This window comes from Mustelus asterias, chromosome 4 (genome assembly GCF_964213995.1).
Source record: "Mustelus asterias chromosome 4, sMusAst1.hap1.1, whole genome shotgun sequence".
Lineage (NCBI taxonomy): Eukaryota > Metazoa > Chordata > Chondrichthyes > Carcharhiniformes > Triakidae > Mustelus > Mustelus asterias.
This window is the reverse complement of record NC_135804.1, coordinates 139,628,701-139,644,133: the sequence shown is the minus strand read 5'-3', so window position 1 is coordinate 139,644,133 and position 15,433 is coordinate 139,628,701. Positions and strand designations below refer to the sequence as shown.

The 15,433-nt window shown below is 46.5% G+C and overlaps 1 protein-coding gene across 1 annotated transcript; it reads left to right on the top strand.

The window, feature by feature from the left end:
* The first annotated feature begins 675 nt into the window (after window positions 1-675).
* LOC144492431 (mastermind-like protein 2) lies at window positions 676-15,059 on the top strand. Its single transcript, XM_078210438.1, has 4 exons — window positions 676-792; window positions 2,216-2,329; window positions 8,165-8,273; window positions 13,183-15,059. Exons 1-4 carry the CDS (start codon window positions 676-678, stop codon window positions 14,214-14,216), a joined length of 1,374 nt encoding a protein of 457 aa, XP_078066564.1. The 3' UTR covers window positions 14,217-15,059.
* The last annotated feature ends 374 nt before the right edge of the window (window positions 15,060-15,433 follow it).

Sequence of the window (15,433 nt, the reverse complement as noted above, 5' to 3'; positions counted from 1 at the left end):
AGGCTGAGTTCCCCAGCAAGTTTCATTTCCTGTTGTTTTTGGATTGGCGCTGGAAGGCCTGAGATCCCAAAACCCTTTCCCATCCCTAAATGGTATTGGATGAACGATTTGTATTTACAACCAATGAATTGTAACTTCACAAGAACGGTAGGGATGACGTTGAAATCAGCCGTGGACAATTATTTTTTTATTCATTCGTGGGACATAGGCGTCGCTGGCTAGGCCAGCATTTATTGCCCACCCCTAGTTGCCCTTGAGAAGGTGGTGATGAGCTGTCTTCTTGAACCGCTGCAGTCCACGTGCTGTGGGTTGCCATTAGGAAGGGAATTCCAGGATTTGGACCCAGCGACTGCGAAGGAGCAGCTCCCGATTTCACGGGCTTACTCACACCCTCTGTATTGTTAACCCTTGTGGCAATTTAGCAATCGTACAACCACAAGCTATCTTTAGAACATTGCAACTGACCAGGTCAATGAGGTGGAGTTTCATATACAATGTGGAGAGGTCAAATTTACAACACTGGCTGCTTCCCATTGGGCGAGCCTCAACTCACTCAACAAGGGAACTCGTGCTCCACGAAGCCCACGGGGAGATCGATTAATGATTCCCCACAGCCCTCGTGGTCGTCGTGTCAGCGGGGTGAGCCGGTGCCACCCGGGGAGGCTGCTAGCGGACATGGCTTCCCAGCAGCAGCCCCAGAGGAGGCGCTGGAAGGCTCTGAGGGCCAAGGAAGAGAACATGGGGGGCAGGGAAAGCAGCACCCAAGGCCCGAAACACTTGTCCGTTGAGGAGGTAGGAAGTGGATTCCCCCTCTGACACTCAGCACAGCAATTTTCAAGTCTTGTTTCTTACCAACGTTGCCAAGATATTCTGAATTCAGCAAGTCCATGGGCAGAGTAGTAAAATCGCCAAGTAGGTCCTGCTGCGAGCGGGCGAGGGCGGACTGGGGACCCGCTCGGCAACATTGGTGTCAGGGTCCCCGCCTGGTAAAATTCACCCTGGGATTTGTAATGAATAGTTGAAAGTATTGCTGTCACTGCACCTTACATTTACACTTACACATGCAAAACATTGATCAATTCTTTGGAGCAAATACATCAGCCGGACGGACATATAGGCTGGAATTTTACCCCGATTCTGGGGGCGGGCGAGGCTCGCAGAATGGAATTCTTTGTTGGCCTCGGGCAGGATTTTACCATCTCGCCCGAGCGAGGTAGTAAAATCCTGCCCAGAGTGGCCGGAATTGTCTGGCTGTCCACACCGGCGGGATCCTGTGGTGCCGTTGATGATACACTCCTGCTGTGGGTTTCTCGGTGGCCTTGGGGTGGATCCAACGGGAATTCCCATTGGCAGCGGCGGGACCAGAAGATTCTGCTGGCAGTGAACAGCGAGCTGCCTCCCGCCGTGAGGAACACCATGGGAAGACCGGAGAATCCCACCCCTCCCTGCACCCACTGCTCAGCACCTTATTTGGTGATTATATTGGACATGTGGTGTTGTGGCCGGGGCTCAGCAGCAGGATGTACTTCTGAGACTGTATAAGGCTCTGGTCAGACCCCATTTGGAGTATTGTGAGCAGTTTTGGGCCCCTTTCTAAGGAAGGATGTGCTGCCCTTGGAAAGGGTCCAGAGGAGGTTCACAAGAATGATCCCTGGAATGAAGAGCTTGTCGTACGAGGAATGATTAAGGACTCTGGGTTTGTACTTGTTGGAGTTTAGAAGGATGAGGAGGGATCTCATTGAAACTTACAGGATATTGCGAGGCCTGGATATTGCGAGGCCTGGATAGAGTGGATGTTAAGAGGATGTTTCCACTCGTAGGAAAAACTAGAACCAGAGGGCACAACCTCAGGCGAAAGGGACGATCCTTTAAAACAGAGATGCAGAGGAATTTCTTCAGCCAGAGAGTGGTGAACCTGTAGAACTCTGCTGCTGAAGGCTGTGGAGGCCGGGTCATTGAGTGTCTTTAAGACAGAGATAGATAGGATCTTGATTAATAAGGGGATCAGGGGTTATGGGGAAAAGGCAGGAGAATGGGGATGAGAAAAATATCAGCCATGACTGAATGGTGGAGGAGACCCAATGGGCCGAGTGGCCTAATTCTGCTCCTATGTCTTATGGTCTTCGGGCTGGATTGTTAAAAGACGCCAGTAACTAATGATTGATCTAAAATTCTGTTCTTTCTTAATTGCAATTTTCTCCTTTCTTCAATATAGGATCATAATCCTGGTAACAATTATATCAAAGCCACGTCGCAAGCCTTCCTCAAGCAGCAACTTTTGAAGAAACAGCAACACAATTTTCTCCAACAGCAGCTGATGGCCGATCAGGTAGGTCCCTCTGTTACTGAAGCACCTTCTGAACAAACTCCCCATCACTTAAGCTAAGCAGCGCATTCTACCCCTCACTAACTGTATTGGAATGCAAAGTCAGCACGCTAACTGAACAGTATCGACATTACGCCCAAGTGCAACATACAGGAGGGAGCTTTCTGACTGGAAACCGGGAACAAGTTACTGGAAAAGGCTCGGCAGGTTCGGTCAGCAACTGCGGAGGGGAAGTCCGTGTTACCAAGCAGAATTTTCCAGCCCTGTCACAGCAGGGGTGGGGCCGGAAAATGAGGCAAGCCATTCAAAAGTCCATTGACTTCGACGGGTCTGGAAAATTCTGCCCAAGGCTTCAGGGTGCCGACCTTTAGCCAGGAGCGGCTAAAACCTAAAAGACGCCAATCTCAGCATTTCAGATATTGGTTTCCATCGAAGGCAGAAGGCTCTGTCATTCCAATTGGGGTAAATGAACTCTTGCATCAAGGGGCTCGTGACAAAATGAGTTTGTTCTCCTTTTCCCAAGTTTGTGCACGTGCGTACTTGGGGTCACGGAGAGGGCGGGCCAACCGGAGATTCAAGGGAGACTTCAAATCCCGAGCCCCTTTTTCGTCCCAGGCAAGGTCTTGCGAAATATTAGTAAAGGTAGGCCCTTTGGTTGGAGTGGTAATCTGGATAGGTTGGTCATTGTTTGTGGCAGTAGGAAGGGAGCAAGTAATGGTTGGTTTTTGACAAGATGTTCCTGAGCAAAAAAGGAACTGCGAAGTCTCCCCGTATCGGAAAGATTTGCGCAGATGTCTTTGCCGAAGGGAATGAAGGACAATTCTGTGAGGCGCAGCAGATCAAATTGGGTTCTTGGTATGATTCAGAACCTTACACCAGGACGAACCCACAGATCTGAAACCCTCGCCCTTCACTTGTGTTCGGCTTTGAGCAGGAGGTTGGTGTATTGGTTAATTCATGATTTTAAGAATGAAGAGCTCCAAGCTTTTCCAGACAGAATTCGGGTGAAGTGGCAAAAGCTCCCTGAAAGGGTCACTTCCGGGAGTGGAACGAGGGAATTCTGCCTTGCCACCGGTAAAGAACATAAGCCAATCACTGACAGCCTTTTATTTCATCCAACTGAATATACGGCTTCAATCATTAACATCCCAGTCTTGTCAGGGTGCCTAAAATAAAAGCAAATTACTGCAGACGCTGGAAATTTGTAAAACAGAAAGTGTTGGAAAAACTCAGCAGGTCTGGCAGCAACTGTGGAGAGAGAAACAGAGTTAACATTGTTTTGTATTCATTTGTGGGACATGGGTGTCGCTGGCTGGCCAGCATTTATTGCCCATCCCTAGTTGTCCTTGGAGGGCAGTTGAGAATCAACCATATTGCTGTGGCTCTGGACTCACATGTAGGCCAGACCGGGTAAGGACGACAGATTTCAAAGAACAAAGAAAATTACAGCACAGAAACAGGTCCTTCGGCCCTCTAAGCCTGCACCGACCATGCTGCCCAACTGAACTAAAACCCCCTACCCTTCTGGGGACCATATCCCTCTATTCCCATCCTATTCATATATTTGTCAGGACGCCCCTTAAAAGTCACTATCGTATCTGTTTGCACTACCTTCCCCGGCAGCGGGTTCCAGGCACCCACACCCGCTGTGTAAAAAAAGCTTGCCTCATACATCTTCTTTAAACTTTGCCCCTCGCACCTTAAACCTATACCCCCAAGTAATTGACTCTCCCACCCTGGGAAAAAGCTTCTGACTATCCACTCTGTCCATGCCTCTCATAATCTTGTAGACTTCTATCAGGTTGCCCCTCAACCTTCATCGTTCCAGTGAGAACAAACCAAGTTTCTCCAACCTCTCCTCATAGCTTATGCCCTCCATATCAGGCAACATCCTGGTAATCTTTTCTGTATCCTCTCCAAAGCCTCCACATCCTTCTGGTAGTGTGGCAACCAGAATTGAACACTATATTCCAAGTGGGGCCTAACTAATGTTCTATAAAGCTGCAACATGACTTGCCAATTTTTAAACTCAGTGCCCCGGCTGATGAAGGCAAGCATGCCGTATGCCTTCTTGACTACCTTCTCCACCTGCGTTGCCACTTTTAGTGACCTGTGTACCTGTACACACAGATCCCTTTGCCTATCAATACTTTTAAGTGTTCTGCCATTTACTGTATATTTCCTATCTGTATTAGACCTTCCAAAATGCATTACGTCACATTTGTCTGGATTAAACTCCATCTGCCATCTCTCCGCCCAAGTCTCCAATCGATCTACATCCTGCTGTATCCTCTGATGGTCCTCATCGCTATCTGCAAATCCACCAACCTTTGTGTTGTCTGTAATCTTACTAATCAAACTAGTTACATTTTCCTCCAAATCATTTATATATATATGTTACAAACAGCAAATGTCCCAGCACTGATCCCTGAGGAACGCCATTTGTCACAGCCCTCCATTCAGAAATACACCTTTCCACTGCTACCCTCTGTCTTCTATGACTGAGCCAGTTTTGTATCCACCTTGCCAGCTCACCTCTGATCCCATGCGACTTCACCTTCTGCACCAGTCTGCCATGGGGGACCTTGTCAAAGGCCTTGCTGAAGTCCATGTAGACAACATCCACTGCCTTACCCTCATCAATCATCTTTGTCAGTTCCTCGAAAAACTCGATCAAGTTAGTGAGACAACAACCTCCCCTTCACAAAACCATGTTGCCCCTCGCTAATACATCCACTTATTTCCAAGTGGGAGTAAATCCTGTCTCGAAGAATCCTCTCCAATAATTTCCCTACCACTGATGTAAGGCTCTTGCTACACTTCTCCAATCCTCTGGGACCTCCCCTGTAGCCAGTGAGGATACAAAGATTTCTCTCAAGGCCCAAGCAATTTCCTCCCTTGCCTTTCTCAGTATTCTGGGGTATATCCCATCAGACCCTGGGGACTTGTCTAACTAAATATTTCTCAAGAACCCAAATATTTCTTCTTTTTTGATCTCAACATGACTCAAACTATCTACAACCTTTTCCCAGACTCATCATCCACCAAGTCCTTCTCTTTGGTGAATACTGACGCTAAGTAATTATTTAATACCTCGCCTATTTCCTCTGGCTCCATGGATAGATTCCCTCTCCTGTCTGTGAGTGGGCCAACCCTCTCCCTGGCTACCCTCTTGCTCTTTATATATATATATGTATATAAAGCCTTGGGACTTTCCTTAATCCTGCGGAACAATGATCTTTCGTGACCCCTTTTAGCCCTCTTTACTCCTTGCTTAAGTTTCTTTCTACTTTCCTTGTATTCCACACTTGCTTCATATGTTCCCAGCCTTCTCGCTTTGACAAATGCTAGGCTCACAATATCTCTCGTTATCCAAGGTTCCCAAAACTTGCCATACTTATCCTTCGTCCTTACAGGAATGTGCCAGTCCTGAATCCCTATCAACTTACACTTGAAAGCCTCCCACATGCCAGATGTTGATTTGCCCCCAAACATCTGCTCCCAATCTACATTCTTCAGTTCCTGCCTAATATTGTTTTAATTAGCCTTCCCCCAATTTAGCACCTTAACCTGAGGACTACACTTATCTTTATCCATCAGTACATTAAAGGTAACTGAATTGTGGTCACTGTTCTCAAACTGCTCCCCTACTGAAACATTGACCACCTGGCCGGTCTCATTCCCCAATACCAGGTCCAATATGGCCCCTTCCGTAGTTGGACTATCTACATACTGTTTCAAGAAGCCCTCCTGGACGCTCCTTACAAACTCTGTCCCATCCACGCCCATAGCACTAAGTGAATCCCAGTCAGTATAGGGGAAGTTAAAATCTCCCACCGTTATTTTTACACCTTGCCAAAATCTGCCTACATGTCTGCATTTCCTGGGGGTAGTTGGGCGGCCTATAATAAACCCCCAACATTGTGACTACACCCTTCCTATTCCTGAGCTCTACCCATATTGCCTCGCTGTATGAGCCCTCCAAGATGTCCTCCCGCAGTATAGCTGTGATATTCCCTTCCCTAAAGGGACATTGATGGGTTTTTCCGACAATCGACAATGGTTTCACGGTCATCAGTAGATTCTTAGTTTCAGATATTTTTTATTGAATTATAATTCCACCATCTGCCTTGGCGGGATTCGAACCCGGGTCTCCAGCACATTAGCTGAGTTTCTGGATTAATAATCTAGCGATAATACCACTAGGCCATCGCCTCCCCCTTTCGAGTCTGTATGACTCTTCTCCACAGGTGCTGCCAGACCTGCTGAGTTTTTCCAGCATTTTCTGTTTTTATTTCAGATTTCCAATGTCTATGGTATTTTGCTTTGATTTTAGGCACCTGAATGAGACTGGGTGCCGTCTGCTGACTTCCTGACCAAGGAAGTAATTGGAAAGCGGATGCCTGGCTGTTGGAGGTGGCTGCCAGGTACTAGAGGGGTATGTTCCTCAGGCCAGGGTATGTGCTCCAGGGTAGGAATCCTGGTCAGGGCTGAAGGAGGAGGAAGGCCAGGCAGGGAGGAGGAGGAGCAGTCTCAGTTTTGCTTGGAGACTCTTGGGATATTCATGCTCTTCCTGTACCACAGGAAAGGAAAACCACTTAAATATATATATTTTTTTATATATCTTCTGCTCCTGCCTGTTGTTCAGCAGGTTTTCTTTGACAGGGAAATCTACCACTGCTGTCCTGCAAAGATTACCATAGCAGATTCAACAGATTATATATTTACAAAGTTTATTTTATTAGTGTCACAAGGAGGCTTACATTAACACTGCAATGAAGTTACTGTGAAAATCCCCTAGTCGCCACACTCTGGCGCCTGTTCGGCTACGCTGATGGAAAATTTAGCATGGCCAGCGGACCTAACCAGCACGTTTTACGGAATGTGGGGGGAAGCCAGAGCACCCGGAGGAAACCCACGCAGACACGGGGAGATTGAGCAGACTCCACACAAACAATGACTCAAGCCGGGAATCAAATCCGGGGCAGCACGGTGGCACAGTGGTCAGCACTGTTGCCTCACAGCGCCCCGGGTTCGTTTCCCAGCTTGGGTCACCGTCTGTGTGGAGTTTGCACATTCTCCTCGTGTCTGCGTGGGTTTCCTCCAGGTGCTCCAGTTCCTCCCACAGTCCAAAGATGTGCGGGTTAGGTGGATTGGCCATGCTAAATTGCCCCTTAGTGTCAGGGGGACTAGCTAGGGTAAATGCATGGGGTTATGGGGATAAGTCCTGGGTGGGATTGTGGTCGGTGCAGGCTCAATGTGCCGAATGGCCTCTTTCTGCACTGTAGGATTCTATGAATCTTGGCGCTGTGAGGCAGCAATGCTAACCACTGTGCCACCGTGATGCCCATAGAAAAGATGTATCCTTCAATAATGCAGGACTCACTCAGTACTGCGCTGTAATGTCAGCCTAGAATATGCACTCAAATACTGGAGTGGAGACTTGAGCACACAACTTTCTGACACAATGGCCACAATGCTACAAGCTGACAGTGTGTTGATGAATTTGGTGACATTTCTTGTAATAATGTAACAAAGCAAGAAGTGGTATACAATAGTATGTAAGCAGAGAGACATTTTGTACCGAGTGTTACTTATGTTGCTGCCCTTGTCTTCTCCGTACATATTCCTGCGATTGGAATAAAATATTCAGGAAAGGGCCTGCAAATCAACATTTCAAAGGCCTGCCTCCCATTTTTAAGGAGCTAAAATGTCCCAACTGTTAAGGTGGCGCGGTAAATTCTAACTATTTGACCTGAGTTTTTCCTTGTCTCCTTCGTCACTGTAGCTTTAAGATTTACTTAAAGGGCCATGTGCCCCCTGCTATTTGTTTTTCAGGAGAAACAAAGACAGCATGATCAAATAAATGGCCACATGATCAGAGTGTCACCCGACTACAAGGAACAGAGGAACACATTTGGAGTTCAGCAGTTAAGTCAGTTCCAAGGTAAGATTGGCATTGGGCTGTGCAGTCTTCTTAAGAAAGATGATTTAAGGCTGTTTTTTAATGGGGGTGCCAGGAAGTGATTTACCTGGAGTTTGTCCCTGGCGTGCTGGAGGGAGTTGGTTAGTTCAGTGGGAAGCAGAGCAGTTCAGTATGGACCAGCAAGTACCTGTCTGCAGAATATAGATCTGAAGTGAGACCATCCAGAATAAATGGGAGGGGGGGCACCCCCACACCTGGTCAGACTTACCAGTCGCTTCCCTGACATTCCCGTCACATCTCCTGTAAACTGTGCCCATCCCCTGCCAGGACACCCTGGCAATGCCGCTTGTGCCACATGTCCAGGCTCTAGAAAGTCTACACGCTGGAAAGTTGAGCATAAACACCAGCATAGATGGAGAGGGTTGGCAAGATGGGGCTGGGGAACCGCAGAGTAGAACTGGTGTTATCTTGGTTGGGATGCCGCTTAATTGATGTAGGTAGATTTCTGAGAGTGATCCCGACCCTGTAGCGTAGAATCATGGAATCACAGAATCCTTACAGTGCAGAAGGAGGCCATTCGGCCCATTGAGTCTGTACCGACCACAATCCCACCCAGGCCCTATTCCGGTAACCTCTCATATTTACCCTGCTAATCCCCCTTTTGCTAGGGTCAATTTAGCAATGGCCAATCAACCTAAGTGCACATCTTTGGAGTGTGGGAGGAAACCGGAGTACCCAGAGGAAACCCACGCAGACACAGGGAGAACGTGCAAAGTGACCCAAGGCTGGAATTGAACCCGGGTCCCTGGCGCTGTGAGGCAGCAGTGTTAACCACTGTGCCACCGTGTCATCCACTGACCGAGAGGAGGCCAAACAAACTCATTATCCCCTTGAACTGAATTACAATGATTTAGCTTTGAGTGATCAGACGCCCAAAGCAGAGAGTGACACAAGCTGAGCGCTAACTGGTGTTTATTGGAAAAGGTCGGTTCAGAGACCTTGTGGGTTGTGGAAATGCAGCAGGGTGTGGTCGGTGTTTTTCTGAGGTTTGATTTTGTTCATTATGGTCAGAGAAGCTTTGTCTGATGCCTGTTCGGGGAACACTTAGATGCTTTCAGCACCTTCTAACATTGAAGAGTTGTTAAAATGCTGGTACTTGATCTGTGTGAAGAAGGATCCACATTATAGCACACTCCAGGAGATCCCAACACACTCTGCAGCCAGTGAAATACTTTTGAAATATAGTCATGTTTCGATGTAGGAAATTTCCACAGAGCGACATCCCACAAACAGCAGTTTGATAATGACCGGATCAGCAGTGTTTTTTCATCAGTAATGATGTAAGTTGAGCAATAAACATTGATGGTAACACTGGGGAGAACTCATCTGCTCTTCTGCACGAGTTCTTGGAGTCCTCTCTCTGAGAGCCCAGTTGAATCATTGCTATAGAGGGAGCACAGTGAAGGTTTACCAGGCTGATTCCTGGGGTGGCAGGTCTATCATATGAAGAGAGACTAAGTCAGTTAGGATTATACTCACTGGAGTTTAGAAGAGTGAGAGGGGATCTCATTGAAACTTTACAAAATTCTGACAGGGTTAGACCGGGTAGATTCAGAAAGAATGTTCCCGATGGTGGGGGAGTCCAGAACTAGGGGTCCGAGTTTGAGGATAAGGGGTAAACCTTTTAGAACTGAGGTGAGGAGAAATTTCTTCACCCAGAGGGTGCTGAATGTGTGGAATTCACTACCACAGAAAGTAGTTGAGGCCAAAACATTGTCTGATTTCAACAAGAAATTAGATATAGCTCTAAAGGCTAACGGTATCAAGGGATATGGGAGGAAGGCAGGATCAGGATATTGAATTTGATGATCAGCCATGATCATAATGAATGGCAGAGCAGGCTTGAAGGTCCAAATGGCCTACTACTCCTTCTAGATTCTATGAATCACTTAAGTGGCAATTAAGGGTCTTTTTTAAGCCCCCGTTGATATTTTACCAGCGACCGGGGGGGGAAAGGGACGTCCACTGAGAAACTTTGATCACCGGCAGACTCTGACACCCCCTTCAAGGCCCTACCTGGCAAGCCCCTGCTTCCCCAGACCCCATTTTCCTGATCGTGAGGGCACACACTCGCAGCCTCCTCCTCCTCTGGATGCAGTACCAGCAGTGGTCACTGATAGCTGTGGTGCTGCTGAGCTGCTGTGACTGCAACATGTGGCCTCAAGTCCAGCTGACCACTGAAACAGACCCTCTACCTCCACCTTCCACCCCCTTTCCAGCCCCAGTGACTCCAGCACCTGCTGCCTCCAAAAAAATTCAGTCTCATATTTTTTGCATTGGTAGATAACGAAGTTTATTAATCAATAGCTTCACATGGACAGCAAATAATTATTATTATAAATGCTTTGAAAGTAATTGAGGACACATAAATGCTAGGATTCTTTTCCCCCCGTCTTGGCTGCCCAATGGCAGGGACTCATGTTGGAGGATGGTTCCATAGGGGTGTCTAACCCTCTTGTATCTCACTCAAGAGATCACCCACTATATCTGAATCTTCTCAGTGAGCCTTGTGACGAATATCTACTTCCCGAACCTCAGGTGTACAATATCTGCAGTGTGTACCACCCGGACTGCAGCAACTCACCAAGGCATCTTTGATCGCACCTTTCAACCCACAGCTTCCACCGTGCAGAAGACTAAGGGCAGCAGATGCATGGAAATACTGTCATCAGCAACTTCCCCACCCCAAGGCATGCACCATCCTGACTTAGAAATATATTGTCACTCCTTCATTGAGATGGGTTTAAATTCCTGGAAGTTCATTCACCCGGGTCCCTGGTGCTGTGAGGCAGCAGTGTTAACCACTGTGCCACCGTGTTGCTGGCCAGGTTTGTAATTATTACCCACTCCCCAGTTACTCCTAACAAGGAATTACATTTCATAGAATCATACGGTACAGAAGGAGGCCATTCAGCCATCGGGTCTGCACTGACAATCCCACCCAGGACCTATCCCCATAACCCCACATATTTACCCTGCAAATCCCCCTGACACTAAGGGGCAATTTAGCAAGGCCAATAAACCTAATCCACACATCTTTGGATTGTGGGAGGAAACCGGAGCACCCGGAGGAAACCCACGCAGACACGGGGAGAACGGGTCACAACAGTGACCCGAGGTCAGAATTGAACCTGGGTCCTGCGTTCCGAGGCAGCAGTGCTAACCACTGTGCCACCATGCTGATGGTCAGCCATGGCTTTGAATACAACCGAATTACCTGCCGGGCTATTTCAGAGGGCAGTTAGGAGTCAAATGCATTGCAATGGGTCTGGAGTCACATATAGGCCACTCTGTAGTCAGGATGCTCGAGTTCCTTCCTTAAAGGGTGTTAGTGAATCACATTGCAACAAACCAATAGTTTCATCACCACCAATACTGGTGGCAGCTTTTGAATCCCAGATTTATTAATTAATTGACTTTAAGTTGCACCAGCGGTCCAGGTCATTGTCCCAGGTCATTGATCCTCTGGATTACTAGTCCAGAGATATACCCACCATGTGATCCATACTGTACCAACCTCTCTATCTAACATCACTGTGCATGTCCCTGCACCACTCACACTACAGTACTTCAAGAAGGCAGCTCACCAAACCTTCTTGAGAGCAATTAGACAAGGTCAATAAATGCCGGCCTTGACAGTGACACCCACATTCCTTCAACAAATAATAATGCAAAAGACACATGGGGCAGCACAGTGGCACAGTGGTTAGCACTGCTGCCTCACAGCGCCAGGGTGACTGACTGTGTGGAGTCTGCATGTTCTCCCTGTGTCTGTGTGGGTTTCCTCCAGGTGCTCCAGTTTCCTCCCACAGTCCAAAGATGTGCAGGTGAGGTGGATTGGCCATGCTAAATTGCCCCATTAGTGCTCCTAGACGTGTAGGTTAGGCAGATAAGTGGGGTAAATATGTGGGGTTACGGGGATAGGGCCTGGGTAAGGCGCTCCGTTGGAGAGTCAGTGCAGACTCGATGGGCCGAATGGCCTCCTTCTGCACAGTAGGGGGTTCTATGATTCTGTACTTGAAGCCTAAAGTAGTCTGTATACTCAAGATTATGATCAGTAGTAATGTAGGGCAAGAAAAAAAACCAGAAAATGCTGGGAAATCTCAGTAGGTCTGACAGCATCTGTAGAGAGAGAATAGAGCCAACGTTTCGAGTCTGGATGACTCTTCGTAACGGCAGCAATTTGCTTTTATCTTAGTGATGCAGGCAGAGCTTATTGGAGATGCTGTCCTCATGAAAATAGGTTTGGTAAATCTTATTTAGTTTGATAACTATATATAGCTTTGTGTGCGAATGATAAGCTGATAAATGTCAACATCGGCTTTTATCAACCTGGACTGAGTGTTTCCCTGGAGAAACATTACACTAGCTCTGGTCATTCTCATTCTGCTGCTTGTAGGAGTTTGCTGAATGCAAATTGACTAATGTGTTCCTAAAATATAATGTGGAGATGCCGGCGTTGGACTGGGGTAAACACAGTAAGAAGTTTAACAACACCAGGTTAAAGTCCAACAGGTTTATTTGGTAGCAAAAGCCACACCACACCACCAAAAGCCACGGTGTGGCTTTTGCTACCAAATAAACCTGTTGGACTTTAACCTGGTGTTATTAAACTTCTTACCTAAAATATAATGCAGGCTATACTTCAAAAGTACTTCATTGGCTGTAAAGTGTTTTGGGGCATCCTTAGGTTATGAAAGGCACTATATAAATACGAACTATACAAATTTTTCTTTAATGTGTTTCATTCAGCAAGGAAGAAGTAACTTTTTCAAAAGGTATCATATTGTCTCAGCGCTATCGTTTACTTTATCTTCATGTCAACACTTGTGGAGTATTGTGCATTAATCCCTTCTCATTTTCTTTACAGCTGTGGCACAATCGTTGCCTACAAACTCTGGGCAGCCTTTGCCAACGCAACCTTCTGCCCACTGTGGTATGCGGCTGAACACTGGGCTTCTGCAAGTGACGTCTCAGAATAACCTTGGACCTGGGATTCCTGCGGTAACAGCCAGTCAGGGTGACCGGACTATGGGAATGTACCCGGCTAATCCCAGCAGTCAACAAAACATCTACATACCATCATCTGGCATCAATATGCCTCTCCGACCAAGTCAAAGTGCTTTGGGAATGAGATCAACCAGCCAGGCAGTGCCAAGCCAGGCTATAATCCGCCAAAGGACAGCAATATCAGGGTTTAGTGGCTCGGTACCCAATCCTGCTGTACCTCCCCAACATATTAGACAATCCATAAACCAGGCGGGAGCCAACATTCCTGTCCAAGGAATCTCAAATGCATTAGCCACTTCAGGCATGGCTTCTCAAATGTGGCCACAGCAAAGGATTCCAGCATTGCAAAATCAGACCAAAATGGATGGCAGCATGCAACAGTTCTCAAATAACCCCTTGTTCTCCAAACAGACCATGAGGCCAAATTTGTCTGTGCAGCCATTTCCTCATCAAACCATAGCGCCACCAAATCAGATAGCACCGGGAGGACAAATGAGGCCACTGCAGCAACTGAACCCGGGTCAGACTGGACAAAGCATGGTCTCCATGAGTGGTCCATCACCCAGGCATAACCAACCAAGGCTACCCACAGCAGCTATGGCTGGCATGAAAGCTGTACCACAAGGGATCGCCAATTTGAGCCAAACTCACCCTCTGCCAGGTTTGGCTCCAACCAGCTACACTTCCACCGGACAGTCATCTGGATCCTTCAACCGCATGAACCCCACCAGCGAGGTTTCTTCCTTTGAATTTCTTCAACACAATAACAGCAATAGTTTGGGTGGAGCGCGAAATGAGTCTGATTTCATAGAGTCCATTATGAAGAGCAGTAGCAGTAATGATGACTGGATAAATGACTTGACTCTTGATGACTTTCTGGGGCAGCATTCTTAAAGCCTGGTCGCTGGGTATGATTTATCCGACCTCCAGGCTGTTGTACATAGCGAGCGCCCATCTACACATTGTGGCATCGGACTAAAGACTGTTGGGCAGATGTGTAGGTGTGGACACTGTAACTTTCCATATACTAGCGGGTATAAGTCACTGGATGTACCTAGTGTACTGCCTGCAACACTGAGTTTTAAAGTGGCAATACATAAGTTAATGTATTTGTTCAAAATATTCTGTAAATTATGTTTTCCTAATAAATATTGTACGTCAGGAAGGAGTAATTATACTTTGTTGGATCATTTGTCAATAAAATGCAGTATAGGCAAAATCATTGTTTTTATATTAGCAAATTTGTTTATTTTTATTTGGTATAAAATATGCAGACTACATTGTTCAAACAGTAATACTATGTATTACAATGTTAAAATACAGGTTGTGTTTTTGACATGACATAGGCAGTGCAGTCTTGTGTTGTACAGGTGATTTATTCCTGGTTTCATAGACCTTCATTCACCATCAATCCCATTTTGATTCAAATATGTTACCACAGTGAGCATTGAGCTGATGGAATAGCTGTTAATATGAAATTGCTTTCTTTGTAATCCGTCAGCTCCTGTTGACACTCTGTACATTTTAGATGTGCATTCTACCAAGATATTATGAACTTCATAATGTGTTTGTTACTGAAACCTTTTGTGATCTTATGTTTTATTAGTTACATGTATTTTTTCCCCCTGCCATGAATGTGTTTCTTTTATTTTTAATTTAATACCATCTTGGAGCACAAATAGTATGACAAGTTTTTTTGCTTCATATCATAATAAACTTGCCCTGTGCCAAAAATGCATTATGGCTGACTACCATGCTTCACAGTAAGAAATCTCACAACACCCAGATTGGACCTGTTGGACTTAAATCATGGCTACCATACTTAAAGCATCAAATTCCATGGTAGTATTTACAACATCATTGCCGTGTTTTCATCACTGACCACTTAGGCTTAGTACTTGAGGCGACAGCATAGCGGTATTATCGCTAGACAATTAATCCATATGACTTCAGAGCCACAGCAATGTGGTTGACACTCAACCCTCCAAGGGCAACTAGGGATAGACCAGTTAATGCTGGCCAGCCAGTGACGCCCATATCCCATGAATGAATAAAAAAACATTTCTGTCATCTATTCAAGCTCAAAAGGCTGGATACTGTCATTTAGCTTA